This window comes from Anabrus simplex, chromosome 2 (genome assembly GCF_040414725.1).
Source record: "Anabrus simplex isolate iqAnaSimp1 chromosome 2, ASM4041472v1, whole genome shotgun sequence".
Lineage (NCBI taxonomy): Eukaryota > Metazoa > Arthropoda > Insecta > Orthoptera > Tettigoniidae > Anabrus > Anabrus simplex.
The window spans coordinates 725,571,977-725,598,677 of NC_090266.1; the positions used below are offsets into that span (position 1 = coordinate 725,571,977).

The 26,701-nt window shown below is 37.6% G+C and overlaps 1 protein-coding gene across 5 annotated transcripts in view; it reads right to left on the reverse strand.

Moving 5' to 3' along the window:
- The window catches only part of Itpr (Inositol 1,4,5,-trisphosphate receptor), a 1,013,977-nt gene that overhangs the window by 569,940 nt on the left and 417,336 nt on the right, over window positions 1-26,701 (reverse strand). For all 5 annotated transcript variants that reach the window (XM_067141353.2, XM_067141352.2, XM_067141351.2 and 2 more), the window contains exon 22: window positions 17,789-18,055. In XM_067141353.2, coding sequence (XP_066997454.1) covers window positions 17,789-18,055 — 267 coding nt within the window. The remainder of the gene's footprint in view (window positions 1-17,788; window positions 18,056-26,701) is intronic.

Genomic DNA, 26,701 nt, shown 5'->3' on the forward strand with positions numbered 1-26,701 from the left:
ACTCCTGCTTCGCTGATGCTCGCGTTCACTCCTAATTCTCCACTTTCTAATCTATGGTCCATTAACATCTTCTGCCTGATGTCGCTAATCCAGAAACGATCCGTGCTGCTTGGCACTGTGCGCGTAAAAATTTGAAGATTTATTATGCTAAAGTTCAACATAACTACAATCACGGGCAAAGACCGCACAATCTGTCTGTGGGTGACCAGGTCTATGTAAAGACTCATCCTATTAGTAGTGCTGCGGACCACGTCATCAGTAAATTTTCCCCCAAATTTCGAGGTCCCTGTACTATATTGAAATTTTTAACCCCTGTGTCACTGTTAGTCAATGATCCTGAAAGAAAGAGGATCAGTCGTGTCCATTTATCTCAAGTAAAAATCCGCTAGTTATGAGATGATACTTTAGAAACTATTTAAGACATTTGGGTAGTTATAAGGAATTAGTTGTAAGCAAAATTCTAGTTAATATGCCGGCAAGCAAACCTTTTTGGATCTATAGTTAATCATTTAATTAGGAGTTGTCTTAGTTGTAATGAGAATTATCATTTGTGATCATATTAGGTATCATTTAGTATGTCTTTTGGGTAGAATTAAGATCTTCATAACTAGGGATTATGGTAAAAAATTCTGGAATGAGGGTAAACTCCCGTAAAAATTTCTTTAGTTTTTCATCATTAAAAAATAAATTGTTTAATTGAAATTATTTATAGTGCTTGCCTCAGGGTGTGTGGAGGGGGGCTAAGGTAGTCCCAAGTCGGAGGGGGGGGGATCTACCAATGGAGGTCGTGGAGACACCAGTTAGGTGCCTCGAAGCTTTTATCCACCAGGATGGATGTAGCTATTGGAATTCCCTGTTTGCTGCATATAAATTTATGTTGCAATGGCCGGAGGGGGCTGCCATCCCTGTTTCTACCTCTCTGCCTAGGGGAGAGGTACGTGATGTCTTGGGCTCTGTCATTCTACACCGCAACCCAGTAGCTAGATGTCCAGGTGACGACAACTGTTTCCTACCTGACAACCTATTGTGCCTAGTTGAGGGGCACCTTCTACGTGTTGGCGACTATCGTCCCATAACAGATATCCAGATAACTGATGCATATTTACCAGAAATTATCTGACGTGCCTATTGGTGGGGCACATCATCATATGTTTTGCAACTGACACCATAACCCAGCAGCCAGATGTACTAATAACACCAGTCGTGCTAGTTTGTGCACTATTTCGCTATTTCGTGGGTTCAAAGTATGGATGAACCACATGACTACTTGCTTGTGAACCCAGTTTGAACTGAATTAATGTGGAGGCTGGCGACATCAGCCGAGTCGTCAGTCACATGGTCAGAAATAACTACTGGCCCTACCGTGTAAATAAAGAACGAACTGAAAATCCAATGCAGAAGATACCTTTGTTTCTGTTTTCCACAGTGTTGTATTTTATTTTCAGGGGACATGAAAGTGACAATTTAATTTCTTTGAAAATTCAGTAATATCTTTTTCACAGTGTTGTATTTTATTTTCAGCGGACATAAAAGTAACACTAATTTTTAATTTTTTAAAACCTAACGCAGAAAGTGGACTGCTAAATAAAGTGTAACAAAATTATTTTTATCGAACTATGCTCGAAGTTGTGGGCGGGGAGGATGTAGTGATTGTAAAATATTTAGTTGAACTTGGAAAACCTGTGGGGAATTTTGTATGTTCATGTGATTTTTTTTTTTTTTTTTCTGTGTGTAAAGATATCTGTGACACTACTTCAAAAATATCTAATTATTGTGAACATTTTTTATTAGGTCTTAGGAACGTTAAAGGTAAGATGAAAACCTTGTGGGACATACTGTGGTGCACGTGCTAGATCGGGTAGGATGCTTCGAGGAGTTTGCGGTTGCATCAGTTTGGGAAATTTTTCGAAGCTATACGCTTTATTTTGTCAGCAGATTTTTTCTGGGCCCTCATTGGCCATAATAAAACTAATTGCTATTGGCGAAAGCGAAAAATACGGGGCGCTCACCGGTTGTTTTGAAATTTCACCATTTCCGAGAGAGGAGCTCTTGGCGAGAGCCAAGCGCATCCAAGCTGTCTTGATCATTTGACCAGCGACGGGAGAGGTTGCCTCCTCCAGGTGACGGGTCTCTTGGCCCCCCTATAAGGTAAGCACTTGGCTTTTTCATTTTTCTGGTAGTGATCTTCAAATGTAGTGTTCAGTTAAATTTCTCTTTAACGCCGGAGCTTACCCACTTTTCTGTCAGTCACCAGATGTGATTTTTCATGACTTAGCACTCGCGGTGAGTCATATCATGTTTGTTAAGAAGCAGCTTCCTTTTCCTTTTGTTTTCTTAAATTGTGTTAAAATGTAAAATGTTCAATTCCCTTTTTCTTTGGTTGTAAATGTAAATCGTAAATTTCCCCCTCGGGGCTGCCTCTCGTAAATCTGCGTCATCTTAGGATATTCTCATTTAGGACGAGCACCTTTTTCAGAAGAGTTTTTGAAAAGGATGCCTCCTAAAAGGGCTCTTTCCTTCTGCTGCATGACTGTCTAGTGATACAACCTTGTGACAACTACACATCAGAAGGAAGGGTATATCAACAAGCTCAATTTGGAAACTTACCAAGTTCATGAAAATTCTAATTCACATTAGAACGTTTTCATTTTACTAACAAGTTCATTCAAAAACAAGACTGATGTATTGACAATATTGGATTTATGCCAATACATATTGTACTAGTGTTACTCTAGTAGCATCGAGAATAACACAATGGTTCATAGTATAGGCAATTATTAACTTCATAAAACCATTAATATATACGATGAAGGTTCAAGTACAAATAATCAAGTCAAGAAATACTGAATCAATATAATTAGCCAGATCTCAAATGGTTTTCAAAATGGTTTAAAAAGATGTTCAACAGAAGAGTTTTGCCCATAAGTTTAAAGGACAATGTTAATACTAAGATTTTAGACAAATGTGTTTTAACTTAAAGACATAACTTTTATTGTTACATGATCTGTAAAATATTATAACATTTATAACTCGTGCTATTTTAGTTTAATAGAATATGTTCACGATTTTATAAAACCTTGGGTAAATGTTAATTCGCTGATGATGCTCACAAAATGGAGTGAAACATGTACCATGTCAACAATATAGTAAGGATGCAAGTCCTCATTAGTTTATTATGTGCCAGGCTGAGTGGCTCAGACGGTTGAGGCGCTGGCCTTCTGACCCCAACTTGGCAGGTTCGATCCTGGCTCAGTCCGGTGGTATTTGAAGGTGCTCAAATACGACAGCCTCATGTCGGTAGATTTACTGGCACGTAAAAGAACTCCTGCGGGACGAAATTCCGGGACCTCGGCGTCTACGAAAACCGAAATAGAAGTTAGTGGGACGTAAAGCCAATAACATTATTATTATTAGTTTATTATGTATTGAATAGGTGGTATTTAATAAAATTATAATAATTTGTATCACATTCAAATGTGGTGCCATTTCGTAACGGCATTTGCTTTAAAACTCCCCCATGGAATATAAGACTGTCAGTTCATTTTTGAGTCGAACAATATCAAACATTGAATTGTGTTTCACTTTCAGTGCATCCCCAGAGCGGGGTTAGCAAAATTGAATTTGTACACTTCAAATTTGGTTGGATCAAGTAATGAAAGAAATTCCAGTTGGGGCAAGTTTCCAAACCTGTCTGCAATGTGACTTGTCACATCTATTATTTCAAAATACATTCTCCTATATCTCACGGTATCACTGTCCAGAAGTTTTCTCTTTCGTAGCACCTCTTCGTATTGGACACCATCACAGACAACATTTCACACAGCTTCAAATCTCTCTCTTTCATTCGGAATAATACACTTTGTTTCATTCACCTTTTCTGCACAGTACAGTATATCCAAATTCTTTGTCTGAAGAATGTTATATAGAGTATCAGTATATGAACAAATGTTTGATAAAACATAAAGAAGGAATTTGGTCTCAAATTCTGAAAGGGAAGATAAATATCCACATGCAAGAACTACAGTTTCATTTTCCCAGCCTGATGTGTATTCTAGTATACTCTGAAATAAGTCCACCAGCAATTCATGGTTCTCTTCGATGACATTTACAACTCTGGAAGAGAAATTCCATTTTGTTGGTGCATTTTGTTGAATTGTCTTGTTGGAATAATGTAAAAGCATGAGTAAGTTTTGTAGACTTAGAGAAGAAACTGCTTAGTCCAGTGAGAGTTTGGAAAAAGATATGGCACTCCTTAATACTCATAGCTGACTGAGATAAGACTAGATTTAGAATGTGATTAAAACAGTGAACAAAGAGAGCTCTAGGGTACGTTTCTTGAACGTTGCTTTTTAGTCCATTTAATTCACCAGCCATCACTGCAGCACCGTCGTATGTCTGGGCAACCAATTTTTCTCTGATGTCATAGGAAGTCACTATGTCCATTATATGATTAAGTAAGCCATTAGCGGATCTATTTGCACTCACATCAACGAAGGAAATAAACGTTTCTTGAGCCTGTGCTGTCTGGTGATGAACATATCTGAGGGTGGAACATCCCTCAATTAATTCCTGTTACATAAATGACTTTGCGATCGTTCGTGTTTGACAATAGTACTACTGAGATTATTTAAATTACCATAACCCTCCTTGTTCCAAACAGTTTGTTCATTACAAAATAATAAGCATGGCCAGCCAAATAATTTATTAAAATGGCAACTTCCAGCTAGCCAATTAGTATTTTTGTATTGATTCACATTAAAATGACGTAAATATTCTCTACCCTTATCCTTATGAAGAAATGTTAATTTTGGAATCGCCGGCACTGGTCTTCCCACTACTATAATGTCACTCTTTTCACTAAATGATCGAGAACCAAAAATTGTTTTTTAAAATGTCTTCAATTATGCAACAATTTTCTGTCATAATGCAGCAATGTTGCCCTAATTTTCTCACCTACTTGAAATGAACACTATAACCACAGTCACTTGGCAACCAAAGACGCTTCCAATATCACCTGCCAAAGAATGTTCCACGGCAAGCCACTGCGTACACAAATCATGGTGTATGCACCAGCCTATGTAATAGACTGGCTATGAACTCTATGCTGTTACAAGGTCACTTTTTCACTGATGGAATGGGAGCTGAAATATTTGTAAGAAGAATCGCCAGTGATCTGCTGCAACAATATTCTGTCATAATCCAGCAATATTGACCTAATTATTATTCACTCTGTGAAAATAAATGCTATAAACACAGTCAATTTGCCACCAAAAGCACTTCCAATTGCACCTACCATGGAATGTCTTATGGCAAGCTGCTACATACGCAAATCACTTATTTCCTTCGTACGGAAGAAGAATCGGCACTTAATGTAATGAAACACTACATCACCCCATAAATTTTGTTCTGATCACAATTTTTCTGAGATGTCTTCTTCTACTTGCCATAGCAATCTAAACACACACAGTAAAAGATATGTCAAGTATTGCAAGCCTTTCTTCGTGCCATGATCGTTAATGAGGGTAAATGTTGCCAGTGGAAGCTCAGGTGGCTGTTCACTATGGAGGGTGCAAGCACAATCTAAGCAGTCAAAACATGTCACTTTTTCTTACTATGTAGCCTGCCAAGTGAAACACTAAATTCTGTTTTGTGAGGTTTCCCTAGTAAGGAAGAGTTATTTCATTTTCCCAGTCTGTGAGTACTATTTTTTCTTTAATTTTAACCTCTGCAGAATCTTTAATTTCTTTATTCTTACGTTCACTTTCTTTAGCCATTGCTCGGATATGATTAACAAATGAAACGAATGGGGAATCTATCACTGGCTCGCAATTTGCGGTTGAATTTAATGCAAGTTTGGTAGGTATATATACAGACTGCAGCATGTATAAATGTAAAAAGTCCACAGTAGAAGGGTGATCGTCATAACTAAGGGTACACAAAATACCGAAATGGCGCTACAAAGAACCTTGATTATATTTTGCTGCCAGGACATACCTAAATCCTCTGCTCCACAAGTAGTCTGCCATTTCCAGAATACATTTCAAGGTTATTCTTAACCCAATCGCATCATTTGACGACCCTAGCTCGCAAAAGTTATTCGTTGCATATGAATCCAATGACGACCTCAGCTCACGGCGATGCACTGCTGTATATCAATGCATGTAGTTCAGTTACTAACTCACAGATGCCATTTGTATGCATTCTGAGCTGAAGTTTAGACATGTAGCTTCGGTTATTTCCCACTTCTGGAACAAGAGATAAAAGAATCCTTGTTCATATTATATCGCTCACGTCAGTTGCAATCATGGCGTCAAGCAGATGTGTTGAGATGTGTTGGTGTTGATGAAGATGGAATACGAAAGCTATTAGATAGTGTTTTAGAGAGTGATTATGAAGACAGTGAGTGATGTTTGTGACGGTGAAATAGATCCTGAAGGTCTTAGTTCGAGATACGTGTAATAGTGCTGATGACACGGAATGCGATACAAATGCCGATGGTGGGCCCTTTCGAAACGAGTTCGTACCTCGGTGCAGACTAACTTGAATGACAGGAACTGGACATTGGTAAGCATCGGTAAGCTTATTCCTTCGTTATTATTAGGGAATGGATTTATTTGTAAATACATATCTCTTTAGGAAGCTAAACTGTTCGGAAGATAAAGCAAGAGATAAAAGACGGTCCAATTTTGGTTTCCATTGATGAGACAACAGACAAAAAAGGCAGGCTAATTGGCAATGTAATCATGGGTTTGTTAAGCGAAGATTATTGTAAACGGATTCTCTTACACTGTGATGTTCTAGAAAAGTGTGATAATAAAACTATAGCAAAACTGTTCAATGAGGCTATGGGTAACCTTTGGTCACAGGGCGTTAAGTATAATAAAGTGTTACTTTTTATTAGCGATGACGCACCTTATATGATAAAAGCCGGAGAAGCATTATGTGATGTATATCCTAAGATGACTCATTTAACATGTGTAGCACATGCCTTTCATTGTGTGGCAGAAGTGGTAAGAGGCAGTTACCCCAAAGTAGATTTATTGATTTCCCCAGTGAAAAAAAGTTTTTCTCAAAGCCCAGAGAAGAGTTCATCTTTTGAAATAAATGTACCCAGAGATTCCATTGCCGCCTAAGCCAATTCTAACTAGGTGGGGTACGTGGCTGCAAGCGGTTGAATATTATGCTGAATATATAGACTGTATTAAGAACGTTCTGCATGCCATGGACTCTGAAGATGCAGCCTCAACTGACGCCGCGAAAACAGTTGTCTGTGATACAAGTGTGAGAAATGACTTATGTTACATTCAGCATAATTTTTCATGCATCACAAAAACACTGAAAAGGCTCCAAAACTCGCATCTCTCACTTTCTGAAAGTTGTGAAATTGTGGATAAAACTGTTGAACAACTAAATCGTGGTACAGGTAAAGTTGCAGATGTAGCAAACATGAAGATGGCCACTGTACTTTCAAAGAAAACTGGATGTGAAGAAATGACAAAGGTTACTGCAATGCTGTGTGGAGATTTAAGTGTAAAATTGACATTGGATTTAACCCCAGCAGATATTGTGAAGTTGAATTATACCCCCATTACCTCTTCCAAAGTTGAACGCAGTTTCAGTCAATATAAATCTGTCCTTAGAGATAATAGAAGGTTCACTTCCGAGCACTTAAAAGAACATTTTGTAATCCATTGTTTTGATAACAGAGAATGAAAGATTGTGTGTTCTTCAAATATATTAAAATGAGAAGTGCAACGTTATGTTGTATGTAGATCTACTTTGTTTAGCTTCTTTGAACTTTGATATTAAATAGAAATTAATGTTATATGTGTAATTTTAAGTCCATATATAATTCTATATTTATTAAAAATAACTAAACATATATGTACATATTTCAATAATTATTAGTACATATAAATCCGTTCCCTGGTTATTATGCATGCAAATTTTCAGAAAGGAATTTTTACTGGTTGGTTTTGCATGATTTTTAAAATAATACTGTGCAGACAACTGCCATAGTGCAGGATTTAAATGTGTTTTCTCAGTGAACTGCTACGGTATTTAAATAGGATGATATAGATGTTAATTCCCACAGGGAATCTGAAATATTTGTCCCGAATGAGTAAACTGATGAGCCCAACCTAACACATGAGAGCGAAACGCTGGCAACCTGGAATGAGTTAGCTGGAAAATTTATGATGTCCAATAACAGACCATTTATATTGGTATAATTTAAATAGGATGCGAATGGGTTAATGATTCCAAAGTTCTTGAAGATGAAAATGTGTTTTTCTAAGATGTGATGTTATCTAAAAATTCAAGCAATATTTTGTGTGACGGAGAACCTTTACAAAGCCCTTTTACAGGCACTGTGGAGTAAAGGGCATCTGCAAGATTATTGATTTCTCGTGCAAAAATTTCTGTGTGCTCACTATCACTGAATTTATTATGCCTGTTGCTCACGGTAAAATTTTCTGTCAAATTTATTGTACAATAATTTAATTTTATAAAATTTCTCTTGCTCACGGTCAAATTCAAGTTTTGTAAAACCTCTGATAAAACTTTTAATAAAATAGGACATGTTCTATTCGTAAAATTAATTTTACGAAACGAACCAATCAGCGAAGCTGACATCACGATGATGCTGGCGCTACATCGTGAGAAGATGTGAAGCTCGATTGTAAACAAACACTTCTTTCTAAAATGGCAGGATCCGGGTGGACTAAGGAAGATGTTAGCGTATTACTGGACGAATACCAGAAATATCCTTGTTTGCATGAAATTAAAATGCCACATTACCACAACAGAAATGCAGGAAGAGAGGCAGAAAACACAACTGCCTAATTCCTATATGAATGCTGGTCTTCTAACTTCAAGTAAATTTCAACCAAGGACAGCAATCCTCTACCTTCTTCTCTTCTTTTGATCCAATCCCAAGTCCAGCATTATCTGGCATTTCTTTTCTTCCTTTTTACCACTGTACAACATAAAATTGCAGCTAAAGCAGCAAGTTTTGCTTTGTTTGTTGGAGCCATACTCTCAAAAGCAATGCAAGTTGAACAGCTGATTCTTGATTTAAAAGTGTATCGATAGATAGCAGCACATATGTCTTAGTTCAGAAGTGAGTTCATAGATGGCGATCCTGATGCTTCCACGGATTTTATAAAATAATTTTGCTGTGAGCAACACAACTTTTCACCAAATTTTTATAAAATTAATTGTACAACAAATTTTACGAAACATTTTACCGTGAGCAATAGGCATTAGGCTTATTTTCTCTAAACAGCTTAACTGTGCCGGCTACACTACTACTGAAGAACTGAAAAGATAACCTACCGTTCATCCTCTGAAATGAGGTTGGGTCTATGTGAGAGATGTTATCTTAGGACAACTTCGAAGACCAGCGAACTCAAGAGAAGTGTCAATTTGATATAACTGTCGATAAAAGTTGTAATTCAACTCTTTACCTTTATACAGCTAAAGAAAATTATTGTGGAAATAATTAACTATGCACTTCAAAATATGTACAGAATAAAAAGCATGTTATTTTATCATTTTCCCCTGAAATTCCCTAATTCATCCACGCCCTTTTATTACACCGACTTCCATCACACGTAAAACCAATTACTTTCACCCCAGCTTGTTGCAACTGAATTATGACCTGAATTCTTATTTTTGACAATAGTTCTCCAGGAGTTGCATTCTTGCTAGCATACACTGCTGCAGGCTGGATCCAGCTGTGCAACAAAGGGACAAACATAAATACAAGCGCATGATTGTCAAGGACGTTCTGTTTATAGTAGGGGGTTTCACCTCCTAAATCAACAAACCCGTGTAGTTGTATTAAATCTAAAGTCTTCTCTCAATTTCACTTTTATCAAAAATCACTATTCCTAGTCGCTTGTTTTCGCCTTGTCCGTTTAAATATAGATCTTTAATTGCATTCACGGCAAATCCATTAACACCATAATTACATTTGAACCCTACGCACAGTCGTCTCGAATGAGTTTCGGTACGTAGAGGAAGTAACTCATGCTTCAAACAATGTCTGTAACCCTTAGGGGATTTGATTTTCAGAAGCAAACTACCTAATATAAATTCATTAGAACAGCGCATACCTTTGGGGCTGGTGTTACACGTTGTGGCCAATGTGTCCACAATTATTTTTTGTTTCTTGCTAAGGAACTTAAGACTGTCTTCAGCTTCACTTGACACATTGACTTTATTTACAATCTGCTTTAATTTATCTCTGCATGCAACTAATTTACTTTTCGTTCTAATTAAATTCCTACCATGGTTTTTAACTTGTCCCCTCAAATTTAGAATAGTTCTAGAAGCATCAACGTCACTATCAGCTACTTTACAGGGCATACTGTGACCAGGTTCTTTTATATTCACATTATCATCACTAGTAAGTATTTTAGATGTAGAGGGAAAATTTAGTTCATTACATTCTAAGCTACTACTGTTAATATTGTCATTGCCAACATGTTCTTTGAGTAACTCTCGTTTCAATGGGGGTTTTCGAATTTTCAGGGACTTGCTTAAATAGGACGGTAAGTTTGGAAAAATGTGAGAGACAGCTCCTGGCTTTAAACTCCACCTTATTCCCGGAATTTCAACTTTTTCCCCATTAATAATAAACAAATCTACCTTTAAAATAAAATCTTCCGAAAAATTACATTCACGCGTAAGATGCATGTCTTGTCTTGGGATCGCTCTAGCCCACTCAGAGAAATGCTCCTCATTTTCAGACGGTGAGAAAAAATGTTTACCTTCATCTGACCTGCCACAACAAGTCAGTGCTTGTTCCCTATCCACTCCTCTGTTTACATGGCCTGCCCGCTTCCTCCAGCAAGTCAGTGCTTGTTCTACATCAGACATTACAGATTTACTTCTTTGTCTGAGGTCCTATATCAACTTACTGACATCATATTATGACAAGAAGATCATATACATAATTTTTGTTATTATATGTGTTTTAATGTTATAATTATTCCTGCAACATTGTCTTTGTCTGGTATACATAGGTTTTAGTTATCACATAATCTGTTCAATTTTTATTTGGCTGAAGATGGCCACTAAGTGGCTGAAACTAGTCCTAAGACTGATGTAATATTATTTACTTGATATACTGTACTGAAACGGTGGACACTCTTGACATTTTCACACTCACTATATTCCAAAATATAGTTATTATACTAAAAAGATCACTTCCGCTACAAGTAAAAACATGAAAACCCAGTATAAACAATGCCATCCGTTCATCCAAAGTGATCATTGCACTGCAGTGGCAAATCTCTGCTCTGTAGCCACTAGTTTCTCTATTGATGTAATGGGAAGAGAGTCTAAGTGCTCTAACTTTTCCTCTTTTTATTTGCTATGGTAATGGCTATGAAGGGGAATTACATGCTCGTTGCGGGGCCCTAATGCGGCGCCTACAGCACCGAAGAGGAAGGAGCACAGCTCACAACTTCACAGATGAGCGGGAGGGGCTGTGTACCTGACTACACTGACTGTTTATTCTGCGGACCACGCACTTGAAAACACCCATGCAAAATCGGCATATAACAGTGGCCAAAACGAAATGAAAATGAAAATTTCGATGTCCATTGAAACTGGCAATTATTATTTGAGGATTTTGTTAAGTAATGTTATTTTTCATACAAATTTAATTAGGTTCAATTTATTCCTTTGCTGCGTAGACGCCGAATACCTAGCCTACCCGCAATGCTCGCCACTGATATAAATGGAGTGTTGGAAAATATTTGTTTTGAAGAACAACTTTTATTCTTCGTTTATGGTAAATGATCTTGTAATTGTTGTTGTGAATGTCTGAGGGGACATTCTCAGTTTCAATGTATTACAAGCAAAAACACACCGGTATGTTCAAAATAATACCAAGATAAATATTTTAAAGTGTTGTAGTAACTTTGTCAATTGGAGTGTTTAGCGTTCATATTGTGAAAAAAAAAAAAAAAAAAAAAAAAAAAGAAAACATAGTGTTTCATACAGATACAACATTAACTCAACAGAATTTTAAGACGTATGTGTAAATACATCATATTACATGGACTTTAAGGTTAACCCCAGAACCGGCAAGCGTTGATAAATTGATGGTTTGCCTATTTCTGTAGTGGCAGAGTCGATCCTTAGATGCATTTTTATTTCTTCGTTTAGTAGCACTATCAGATCAGATGTAAGGCTTTTCAGACGTTTGCTCTATTAACCAGCGTTTCGTCTTAGGTCTGACACTAGACTCATCATAGTGGGATATCTCAGACCCTACCCACTGACGCTGGGGTGTATGCAGGTGAACTTACATCTGATCTGTTTTTGACATGCTCTATTGGTGAAAAATATATAATTCCCTCCATGGGAACTTAGAATTTTCCATTCGGAATTGCTAGGCAGGCAATAAGTCCATTGTGGAGATTTATCTCCCGTATTGAGTTATCAGACTGTCCCTCTTATAATGGGCTTCTGATAAGTTCACCTGCATACACCCCAGCGTCAGTGGGTAGGGTCGGACACATCACACTCTGACGAGTCTAGTGTCAGACCTAAGACAAAACGCTGGTTAATAGAGCAATCGCCTGAAAAGCCTTACATCTGATCTGTTTTTGACATGCTGTCTTGGTGAAAGATATCTAATTCCCTCCATGGGAACTTAGAATTTTCCATTCAGAATTGGTAGGCGGGCAATAATTCCATTGTGGAGATTTATCTCCCGTCTCCACTTATCAGACTGTGCCTCTTATAATGGGCTTCTGATAAGTTCCCCTGCATGCACCCCAGCGTCAGTGGGTAGGGTCTGACACATCCTACTCTGATGAGTCTAGTGGCAGAACGGGGCCGATGACCTTTGAGGTTAGGCCCCTTAAAACAACAAGCATAATCATCATCATCATCATCATCATCATCATCATCTAGTGTCAGACCTAAGACTAAACGCTGGTTAATAGAGCAAACGTCTGAAAAGCCTTACATCTAATCTGTTTTTGACATGCTCTATTGGTGAAAAATATCTAACTCCCTACATGGGAACTTAGAATTTTCCATTAGTAGCACTATTCCACTAACAGATGGTGTGACATGTCTTGTCTTGTGATCAAGAAGTTTACAGATGGTTCTCACTCATTTTCATCATAGAAACAATCTCCTTGTATGCGTTTCCTTGTAAACAAATGAGCGACTTGCTTCTGTACGAACCAAAACATCGTGTAAGGGCGCTGCACTACCACTCTTATTTTGAGGCTGTAATTATAAGTATTGGTGAGTTAAAAGTGCACATTTACTGTTGATATTTCTGTTTATAACATTTTCGTTTTAGTTATCTTGCACTGTACGTAGCATAGCTGCTGTAAAAGCATTTATTATATATGGGAAAATATATTTTTTCTTACCAATCAAACAAATATTATTGTATAGACTTGAAACTTTCACACGTATTATGTATATATGTGCACCATTTTGTATATCATGGATTTTATGTTTTCACGTTTCATCTCGTATTTTACATTGTTAGAATTTTGATATTGCTCATGAAATAATAATTCCACCATTTTCAAGTCTCAGTTTCTTTTCTTATGAAGTCTCACAGAAAAGTTAACGATACCATCTGAATCTGTGATTTATTAGCTTTCCAACGATATGCAATAGTTCCATGGAACATCGTTCACAATTGGATGAAAATAAGAATCAATTTGGTAGGTAAATATCACGCAATATGGCTGCCGGTACAGAATTTAACATTGCCGGTTCAAAGGTTAACGAATGTAAAGACTTTTAGACATACTATATGTGACAGATTAAGTTAAGTGTGTATGCATGTTATATCTTCCCCAAACTATGTATCTAGGCTGAAGATGACCTAAAGGAAAGGTCGAAACTAGTCCTGATGTATAATAAACAGTAATAATAATAGTATAACATATGGTATTGAATATGTGGACTTGCCCAACCTTTTGAAAATAGTCAATCATAAATACAGACCAACAAAATGAAATTAATTTCATATTAGTTTTACACAGTCTCTCAAAGAATATACCTGCAAACTCGCACTTTAACTGGAACACATTATGGAGGCTAGTAGTGTTCTGCTGTTTGCAATATGGAAATTGCTGATTAGATAAAAAGTTTAATAATAATGCTATTTGTTTTACGTCCCACTAACTACTTTTACGGTCTTCGGGGACGCCGAGGTACCGGAATTTAGTCCCGCAGGAGTTCTTTTATGTGCCAGTAAATCTACCGACACGGGGCTGTCGTATTTGAGCACCTTCAAATACCACCGGACTGAGCCAGGATCGAACCTGCCAAGTTGGGGTTAAAAGACCAGCGCTTTAACCGTCTGAGCCACTCAGCCCGGCAGATAAAAAGTTTTGCAACAACCTTGTGTGTTAGCTTCTCTAATGGTAGTCATGAGACTTCAACTAAATACAGGGCTGACAGAGGCAGGTAACTGGCTACAATGAAAGTTGAAACCTATCGAATTAATTTTTACCAACTTTAAAAGACAATATATCATACATAATTTTATTTTCCAATTACTTCTTTCCTTACACATACATACATGCTTTTCAGCATTCAGTCTGCAAGTCTCTGTGAATTTACTAACCACCACCACAACCCTCCATTTGTAACTAGTTCTGTGGCTCCATTTAGTTTTATATCTCTTATCTCTAAACCGTTAGAAACTGAGTCTAACCACAGTCGTCTCGGTCTCCCTCCATTTCTCTCACCCTCCATAATACAGTCTGTTACTCTCCTAAGTTACCTATCCTCCACCACTGCCTCACATAACCCCACCACCCAAGCCAGTTTATGCGTACAGCTTCATCCAGCGAGTTCATTCCTAACTTATCCTTTATCTCCACATTCCAAGTACCGTCCTGCCATTGTTCCCACCCGTTTGTACAACAATCTTTCCTGCTACTTTCATGTCTGTTACTTCTAACTTATGAATAAGATATCCTGAGTCCACCCAGCTTTCACTCATGTAAAGCAAAGTTGGTCTGAAAACAGACCGATGTAAAGATATTTTCGTCCAGGAACTGACTTTCCTCTCACAGAATAGTGTTGATCACAACTGCGAGCTCACTTTATTAGCTTTACTGCACTTTGATTCAATCTCACTTAATATACTACCATCCTGGGAGAATACATTACCTAAATACTTGAAACTATCTACCTGTTCCAGTTTTGTAACCCCAATCTGACATTCAATTCTCTTGGGTTTCTTACCAACTGACATCAATTTAGTCTTGGAAAGCCTAATTTTCGTATCATACTTGTATCTATTTTCAAGATTCAAGATATCAGACTGCAGGCTTTCAGTACAATCTGCCATTATGACCAAGTCGTCAGCACAAGCCAGAATGCTTACTAGATTTTCACCTAACTAAATCCTTCCCTGTTACTTACTACTTTTCAGCAGGTGATCTGTGTAAATTATGAACAACAAGAAGTTGAAAGATTACAGCCTTGTTTAACCCCATGTAAGCACCCTGAACCAAGAACTCATTCTACCAACAATTCTCACTGCAGCCTAATTGACAACATAAATGCTTTTGATTGATTTTAATAATCTACCCACAATACAGCGAGCATCTTTTCCCTCGGTATTCTGTCATATGCCTTCTCTTCATCAACTAAACCTAAATATAACTGTCTATTCCTATCAAAGCATTTCTCAATTACCAGGCGCATACTGAAAATCTGATCCTGACATAACCTCTGTGGTCTGAAACAACACTGGTTTTCATTCAATTTCCTCTCAACCACTGATTGCAACCTCCCTTCCAAGATGCCAGTGAACACTTTGCCTGGTATATACTCTATGAAGCCATTTCATCCCTGCCTTCCCACTATATTTCAGCATTTCAGGTCTAATTTCATTTACTCCTGCTGCTTTATGACAATGGAGTTTACTTAACATTCTCTTCACTTCCTCAAGGGTAATTTCACCAACAAGATTGTCCTCCCGATGAGCTTGATTGTTTGCAACATCACCAGGAAGATATCCATTTATCTCGAGAAGATTTTCGAAATATTCCTTCCACCTGTCCAATGATTCTCTGGGACCTATGATTTTACCTGATTTACCCAGAACACTAATTTCTTCTTTCCCTCTCTTCCAAGATTCTTTATTACTGCCCAGAAAGGTTTCCCTTGATGCTTGACCTACCCTTTCCTGGTTATTACCAAAATTTTCCCAAGCCTTCTTCTTGGATTCAACAGCTATATTTTTCGCTCTGTTTCATTCATTTATGGACAATTCTATATCTGCATCAGTCCTTGTTTGTAGCCATTTCTGATACACCTACTTTTTACGTTTACAAGCTGCTCTCACTCTGTAATTCCACCAAGATGTTTGCTTTTTCCCATCTTTACACACAGTTGTTCCTAGGCATTCCCTTGCCATTTCTACAACAGCATCCCTGTACGCCACGCACTCTCTTTGAATATACTGAACCTGCTTACCCTCCACTCTTTGAAACTTTTCACTAATTACATCCCTACTTTTGTCTAATTTCCTTGTCCTGGAGATGTTCTACCCTTATTTGACTTCAAGACAGACTTCACTTTCTATATCCTAGGCCTAAGGATATGTAGTTCACTACAAATCAGACAGTAGTCTGTATCATCGGAAAATCCCTGGAAAATACGCACATTCCTAACAGATCTCCTAAATCAAAGTCGGTTAAGATATATAGTCTATTATGGATCTTGTACCCTACCCTCATATACGTAGCGGTGAATAGCCTAATGCTTGAAGAATGTATTTTTAACTGATAATCTCATACTAGCACACATTTACCAATCACCCTTTCATATCCGTCAGTTCTATTTCCAATTCTCGCATTGAAACCCTTTCCTTGCTGTTGACGCTGACTATGATGTTACTCAATATTTCATAAACATTGTCAACTTCATCCTCATCTGTACCCTTACATGGTGAACACAGCAAGACAATTCCCATACAAATTCCTCCAACTGCAAAATCTACCCACATCATTCGCGCATTTACATGCCTTACAGAAACTATATTGCGTGCAATAATATTCCTAATGAACACTACCAAACCACATTCTACCCTTCCCTTTTTAACACCCATCAAGTATTCTTTATAATCTTCTCTCTCTTCCTTGTTATCTCACCTTACCTGAATACTTTATCATTAACACCTAACACATCCAGATGTATCCCCTTTGCTGACTCAGCCCATTCTACTTTCTTTCTTCCATAAGCCCCATTAATATTGATAGCTCCCCATCGATTTCCATTTTGTTTGCCAAGTTGTTTCCAAGGAGGCCCTTCGCCTGTCAAATTGGAATGGGACTCCGTTACTCCCATAGATTCGAGGCTTGCTTAAATTGTTCTGAGCCTGCTCAGTAGAAATTCTGTGAAGCAGGATGCTAGCCTTACTTAGACATATTCCCAGCACGGATCTCTCCTCTAACGGGTGGATTGTATAGTCCTAGCTGCCTGAGCACAAGGAAGGCCACGACTCAGAATACGCCCGAGATGCCCACTCACATTCCATAGCTACTGGTATCCCGACTCTCTGGACCACTTACTTGGCCACTCAGCCATTCCCCATGGTTCACGAACTAGGATGTGACTACAGTAACCCACGAACCATTCATTTACTTAATATCACAAAAAAAGTTTTCTGAAATGAAGCATTTCTTCATAAATACATGAAGATTATGCTTGAAAATGAAGAAAAAAGAAACAAAACCATGGTTATAGTAACTAATGGATTGACAGCACACATACATACCCCAGGATTCAAAAAGAGGTCCAACTGTTTGTGTAGAAGGACCTGGTTTTGTTGATTACCTAAACAGAAATTCTGCAGAAATTCATGAGCTAATATCATGAGTTCATTCATCCGAACATCTTCTTTCTTGTCATAAGGTATTTGCAACAGGTCTAGCACAACAGTATGTACACCCACATTTCTGAGTAAACGCTGCTCATGCTTCCGTGGCTTCAACACTCCACCAGAAGAGGCTTGAGTGCACAGTTTGTTCATACGAATCAAAATCTGTAAAGAAATACAATATATAAGAATTTTAAAAAAATACATTATGCATCACAATGTACAATGGGGATGTAGTGTATTTTATCTCGTTGATGAAAAATGATGCTACGAAAATTTATATTGTGGGAAATGAATATCTGTTTCTAGGCCAGTTTTACAAGAAAATTCAAAATATGATGTTTAAAACTGGCAGACAGGTCCCTGAATTTTGACAGAGTTTGATTTATGAGGAAAATGAAGTAATTTTCTTATACACATATTGCAACAAGGATTTTATTACTGGTACATGAATTTAGTTTAATGTGTTGCAAATACTAAATTCACTTCAACATCCTGATGTGTTCAAATTGTGCCAGCTTTACTTCTGAATTCCCAAACCAATTGCGAGTGTCATGTCAGAGACAAATAAGCACCACACTATGCACTCCACCACTCTCCTGGAAGTGGAAGGGACTGCCATAAAATGATTCTGGTTGGAAGATACTTTAGAGACTGTTAATCATAAGTTCAGAAATTCAGTGGATGCAATACTTACTGTCAATGCAGGCTAGTGATCTGATGTTATATTACATATAACCCAGAGATACACTGTAATTTATGTACAGGACTATAATATTATCCATCCTGTACCAAAGTAGGGAGAAATGAATTACTGAAACTGAGAATATACAACGTTTCATATTTAAAAGACACACTGTCCAAATGATCTCGACATTCTCAAGGAAAATAGTGCAGCTGAAAACTTGCAGTAAAGGCATATCTAAAGAAGCTTGTGAGGAGCAACCAATCAAAACATATAATGTCCACCTCTGTACAAAACTGAGTTTCGTGCAGTTTCAGGAAGTATATTATGTGCTCCACATGTTCCTGCATTTAGATTTTATCTACCTGTATACTTTAACATTGAAATAATATCTTGAAAAGAGCAGCTAAAACACTGTCCATACGCGTGACTGAAATGGAACATTTATAATGTCCACCAGTGACATTTCATTTTACATTTTTTTTCCTTTGTAATGTCAGTAGTGTCAAATTTAAAATAGTTTGTTTCTTTATTTGCATGATTTATTCTGTATTGATGCCTTCTTGCATTGTTTGACATTGTTTCAGCAAAATACTTATTAAAGAATGAAACCAAGAGCTTAGCAGCAGTATTCTGTTCTGTATTGTGTGTATTTTGCATTCTATGGAATTAGAAAAAGATTGTATGCAAAAAGCAGAAAAATTTTGGAAGCAGAAAAAGAATAAAGAAGAAATGTAAGAGAGAATTTGAAAATGAAATCAGGTAAATCACCAGTACAGTTTACACCTTATGGTAACAAGCATTTTTTTAAATTCTTTCTGTTGTAAATATGGTGATAAAGATCATTGCTTAATGAAATTTGATGGCTCCTATCAACATAAAGAGGGTCGTTTTAATGGCTGATCTATTCTACTATTTGCTCTGCGTGGAGTCGAAAAAAATGCTAACCCTCCGTTAGTGACGCACGGTGTCACAGACCGGCGTCATAAACGATTGCACCTCCTTCTTTGCCCGTTGGAGCGAGCTAGCTGCGCATCAGATTACAATCATCAATTTCATTCTCGAGTATACTCACCATTGCACAAGTTCAAACGATAACCGCACAGGTTAGTGGAAGTCTTTTTGATCTCACACACTGAGGTCACCAAGAGCGTACATGGTCCAACAGACCAAAGTCACCAATCTCGTTTTATGGTTGCATGCAAATGAAAGCTATGATCTAGATTTTTTTGTGGATTTATGTGTACTCATTAGCTCATTATATTCCGGAGCCTAGTAGCGTAAGCAGTGTCGATTGTTGTGTTCACTGTTAGAATTGTTAGATCATTGTGCTAACACTAATGTTTCTTTACTGGTAAAGATAATATGGTTACGTTTTTTCTTCTTGTGTATTCAAGGATATACATTTCGAAAGCAAAGAGTCCTGTGTTAGGGAGCTCCTTGAAGCTGTTTTAACTGACCCTGCTAGTCAAGAGGATGAAGCTGACTTCTCAGATGCTGATATCTGTGACAATGAAAGCGACATTGAAGAAATCGACTCGGTTGAAGTACGAGAAGAAGATTCTAACAGTGAACAAGAATTAGATACCAATGATGAAATACAGTTTTATGTAGGCAGTAATTCTCAATTCTATGTAGGAAAGGATATGACCAAATGGAAGATACACGGTCCTCCGAAGCCTGTACTGTACCGTACGCAGGGGTAAATACCCTCTAGGACGATGCCTCCATTCCTGTATGAACATCCGGCTAACTCAGGGTTGGGCAGAGAGTGCACTGGTCGTCATTGGGTCAGGCTAAAAGTCGAAGTTCTACACCTAAATATAAGTAAATGACAGGAAAATGGAGGTATAACTCGAATGAGAAACAATAATATGGGGTAGGATAAGTTTATTCATAAATATCCCCGAATCATACTACTCGAAAATCAAATAAATCAAATAATAAAATGTCATTACAAGAATCTCAAAATTAAAGAGATAACTGGACATTAAGAACGTTAATTGTTCATGTTATATGGTAACATATGTACGCATATATTGATACGTATTTATTTCAGATGGAGTCACACTTGAAAGTATCACATCGATACGGGTTTGTAATTTAATTTAGATTAGAGTCGTCGCACGATTAACCCATTGAGCCCTGCATATTTGTTGGATTGAAACTGCATTGGCGCTGGGATTATTTTGGAGGAAATATGGTGTCGCTTCATATCATAAGAAATTTCTTAGTTACAAGACCATTAAAGATTTAAATATACATGAACACAAAAGACTTCCATACCACAAACTGCGGAACAAGGAATACAGTAAAACACTTTATTTTATTAGCATCACGGGACTATAGGCCTACTCAGTCCGCCTGCTGAGCTGTAACCCAGTTTTCTCTTTGCACTTTCTCTTCGATTTCCACATCTATTTGTTATTCAGGAGCATTGCTCACACTAGTACTAATATTACTACTAATTTCACTGAAAAAATTACATTCCTAATCATCATTACTTCCTAAAAGGGGTTATATATCTGTAAATATTAGTTCTATACTGGCAGCCATCTTGTTTACAAGCGAATCTCAAAGGTAGAGATAGCCCACTTCAAACTAATATTACCAAGCACACTATCGATATATATTACCAAAGAGCATATAACATTGCAAAGAAAGAGTCCCTACACAAATCACAAATGCAACTCACTCTGCCATCTCTTGAGGAAAAGTAGAATTACGTAGTACAATGAGACAACGGAACAGTTCCGTGGTCCGGCGTTTGGTCCACCGAGACGAGGCACGGAACGGTTCCGTCACTCGGGCCCAATGAGTTAAACGTTAAAAAAGGAAAATTACAATATAAAAGAAAGTTACGATGAAAAGAAAAATTAAGATAAAAGAAAAATTAAGGCGCAATGGGACATGATATGAATTATGAAAAATACTAGTGGCATTTCCTACGTTATATTTACAATAAACAAAATAAGCAAAATAACACATCTATTTACATCAGATAAAGAGAAAAGTCTTACATACTACACAGATTCTACGTGAATCGCGGTTCACCACAAAGGATCTAGTGAGAACTAGATTGACCATCAATACACTCAGCACTCGGGCTGTTCCCCATTAAACAACAAGACAACATATTCAAACAACATGAAACATCATAAAACACCTTGCTGTAAGAGAAAAACATACAATTATCCAATCAATATCCATGTGGAAAGCAATGGGCAACATTGCCTTCTTCTGCTGCATTTGCGCACTCAACAGGGTGATCATCCGTCATGTATTTCCTGGCGTGCTGTGAGCTGAAAGGAAATGTTGTAACTCAACACTGTACTAAGGCTTGGATTCTGTCCGCCAAGATTGTAACACGGAAATACCATCTCATTCACGCCGTCTAAGAAACACGGCCAATATATCAGCTTGCAATGAGATATCATCTTTCGTCGGCTACACGGAAACTCACGTATAATCGTATTCCTTCCTAGCATGCTTTGACAATTTAACACACATCAGATTTATTGGTCTGGAATCAATTCCATCAATTCTGATAACTAATATTCTCTCAGAAGACAATAGCAGGTACATATCCACTGCACATAATTCTTTCACTTATCAGGCATGCAATCGGCCTGCATAATCATTTTATAACTTCGCATGCATTATAACTTCTCATATCTCTTACAAATCACATCAGCCTTTTACATTATGAGACCCGGTTCGTTTCCTGTGCAAACCATTGGGCAAAAACAGATTCCAACCTAAATTCGAAGATCCAATTCTTTCAACGATGTTATGCAGCTCCTTACGTACAGCTTCTAAAATACCATGCATTATGCAATTAACTGTTACTGTCTCTCTAAATGACCAAAATAAAATAACGTAGCAAGTGTTTAACTTTGAAAATTGGATGAACTTGTCAATCTAATCCTCCTAGCACTAATATACAAGGAAAAAGCAGAATAAAATGAACAACAACTAATCCTAACAATTCCCTCATTAGCCCAACTATCTAGTCATAAATAAAAATAAAAATAAAGAGAACATGCATTTCTCTTTTATCCGTATATACAACAACATAAAAGTGAAACAAACAAATGCTGTCAGGCTTACTTTATGTTAAATAAAATCCCTATTCTACACTGCACTAGTATTTTAACGTAACCCATATAACATTCCATAATTAACACATCCGCCTTATCTTGGACGACTCTCTGGATACATGGCAGCAGCTCACATCTCTGCCTTGCTGGGTGTCTACTCCGTGTTGATCACTGCTTCAACACGTAGAAATACACTTCCTTCTTCCATAGGCGAAGCCATCTTCTTGCTGAAAGTTATTAAACACTGCAACACAGAAGGCTTTGGATGAATATCTCCTCACTGCTCAATTCTGCACGTGCCGAACAACCCTTTTTGTGGCTACCAACTCAGCCAAACACACTGACACATAAATACACTGTAAATTTTACACTTGAGGGCTTATGTACACAGTTTTTGAGAGCGGCACACTGTACGAATCGAGAGTTCCTCACGAAACGCGACCAACACGAAAATGAGACAATGGAACGTCTCTCCTGCACTTTCTACACTGCAGCTAATTATCACCGTCTATATATTGGTGGTGAACTTTGCGATAATATAATCTGCAATTAACTCTGCATCAGTTAATTTATTCAACTGCACAACTGAAACACTGTTTATTGGTCTTATTAACCATACTCTGTTAATGATATATTCACGTGGCAACTTTTAAGTACAATTCTCGCAGCACATCGAACAACGTCCACCTTACGTCAGTATCCATGATCAGAGTTACACTTCTACACTGTCCAAACTGTGCGATCAGAGTCGCACTTCTACACTCTCCAAACTACCCGATCAGAGTGACACTCTCCAGAGCTTGGGGTGCTAAGGAAGTGTAGGTAACGCCGTTGCAACTATGGGATTCCCGCTTGTCTAGACAAACCACCAATCAGAATGCTTGCCATTTATAATGACTCAATATCAATTATAGCACATCAATAAAACACGGTTCAGATTATATCAAATCTCTTCCTATAACTTTTTACCATATTCCTGATTATATTTCACTTGTAGACCTGTGGAAATTCACCAAATAACAGAATTTATCTCAAGCAATTGTACACGTTGGTCAAGCTGGGATTATGAGTTCGTGCGATGTAGCCTCCATACTTGCCATATCATCACGTTCTCATTGGCTGAATATATCGCTTGGTCAGCATCTTGTATACGTGCCGAGATGTGCCAACTCCTAGTGACGCTAAGCCATTCTCACGGTTCCGAGGAAGTATTGGGCAATATCCAGCGACTCGATGGCTGCATAAACTTCCGGTCTCAGCTATCCTGCGATTCCTTACTTTACCATATATGACAGCAATTCATATCAATAAAATTTACATATTATGTCAAATAATAATCCGAGTATCTCTTATGGGCCGGCAGGATACGGCTCAGTACGAACAAGATTCAAAAACATTGTAACACAGTTTCCAGGGTCTAGGGCATCAGTGAAGGGCATCAAAGAACTAACTGAAATCTCGAGGAAATATTTTGATGGTTCTATGATAGAAATGATTGTGCAGTATACTAATCACCACATAGAGCAAAACTCTCTGGGGCGATATAATAGGGAAACATATCAGACCAACTGATAGTAATGAAATTGAATGTCTGATTGGAATTCTAATATTGAGTGGTGTGAAGAAATCTAATCGGCGGAATGCAGATGAACTCTGTGCTACTGATGGTAGTTCACCAGAAATACTTCGCCTAATCATGTCACTGCAGAGATTCAGATTTCTCCGACAGCACCTAAGATTTGATAACAGAAATACATGCCAGGACAGAAGATCCAGTGATAAACTTGCTCCCATTCGAGATATCCTTGACAGCTTCGTAGCAAATTGCAAAGCCCATTTAAGTATAACTTAATGCGTGACCGTCAATGAAATGTTGCTGGGATTTCACGGACACTGTAGTTTCCGTCAATTTATACCATCTAAGCCGAACAAGTACGACTTAAAAGTAAATGCTCTTTGTGATGCTAAGATGTTTCATACATCAAATTTAGAAGTTTACGTAGGCAAGCAGCCGGATGGTCCTTTCCAAACCAGCATCTCTCCCCTAGCAGTTGTTGAGAGGCTGTGTGAACCAATATATCATACTGGTAGAAATGTCACTACAGGTAATTGGTTTACTAGCATTGAGCTTAGTGACTTACTGTGTGGTCAATATAATCTAACTGTTAGGCACCATTCGGAAGAACAAACGTCAGATTCCCTCTGAGTTTCTACAGCAGCAATCAAGGAATATTCCATCAACAATATTTGTGTTTCGCAAGAATTGCACGCTAGTTTCTCATATTCCCGCGAAGGGGAAAAATGTTCTACTCATCAGTTCCATGCACGACGATCACAGCATCAATGACGCAACAGGAAAAGCCGAAATTATCATGTCATATAACAAGATTAAGATCGGTTGTTGACATGGTCGATCAACTGAGTGCTAAGTATAAATGTGCTAGGAATACCGCTTGCTGGAGCCTGGTGATTTGTTTTTGGATTAGTTAATATTTCAGGCATAAATATTCAGGTGATATTTAGTCCTAACTGCCCATCTGCCAAAATTGTCTGGCATTAATTCCTGACTGGGTTGGCTATTGATCTAATGAAGAACCATGCCGTTCGAAGAGCTTCTATTTCCAATATTCCCAGAATAACCAGAGAGAGGCTAAAGGAAATTTACAACATCAAGGAAGATGTCCAACCTAGATTAGAACCATCAAAGGAAGTGGGAAGGTGCAGGATCTGCACGTCTAAACAGAACCGGAAGACAAAGTACTTCTGCAAGAAGTGTCATAAGTATTTCTGCCTTGAACACGCAAATGTTGTATGTCATGACTGTCTTGAAGGTTAATTGTGTACTGATGCAAATTTATGAACCTTAGATCTCAATCATGATTGTTTGCTTTCTTTTTAACAGAGTTTATAATTGGATATTTCACTAATTTTACTTGTCATAACTCAGTTATAATTTCTCCTTATTATTGCCTATAGATTACTTAACTGGATTTCAAATAAAGGTTAAGATGATAAAATACTTATGTATTATACCCTTCCTTAAAAATATACTCTAAAATAATGAAAAATATGGAATTATTTAAGGCCGATCTACTGGACCGACAGTTGAGAGTAAAATTCACGTCACTAATGGAGGGTTAATCCTACACCAAATAAGATAGACAAGATTTTAAAAATTTTATCTTCTGGATGTAAACAGTCCAAAGCTTCAGCGCATTCATGGAGAAAGTATTTTTTAGAATCTACTCTACATCGCACCGACACAGATAGGTCTTATGGCAACAATAGAATAGCAAAGGGCTATGAGTGGGAAAGAAGCGTCCGTGGCTAAGGTACTTGCTGGTGTGAAAATGGGAAATCACGGAAAACCATCTTCAGGGCTACCGACAGCGGGGCTCGAACCCACTAACTCCCGGATGAAAGCTTACAGCTGCGTGCCCCTAACCAAATAGCCAACTTGCCCGGTGTGGAGAAAGTATGTACGTATGTCGGGTATGAAGCAAAATGAACCTTCAATCTCATCAGAGGAGTTAATGAGATGAAATGAAATGAAATGAATGACGTGATATACAGTACAACAGTCGGCAGGGACAAGGTTGAAACCTAGTGCTGGTACATAGCCTACTATGATAAAAATACAGTAAACTCATCAAACCATGTAATGTCCTATACATTAGATTATTTTATTCTTATAGCTGCACTTCATTACGGAATAAAAAGTGAAATTTATAGCTTATAATCATAATATATTGTTCACAGTGTCAATGTCATATAATTCCACATGACGATGCAGAAAGTTTATTTATATATTTATGCATACTTGCCAACTTAACAAAATAAAAAATCAGGAGATTTTGATATGAAAATCAAAAAAACTATTTCTACATGTCTTACGGAATATAGGAGTACTATGGTATATATTATAACATTTATCTCAAAACCCGACTGTTGCTATACGATGGTACAAGGCTCAAAATTACACATCTTTATTCTCTCACAGGAAGTATGTGAGTGAGATGATCAGTC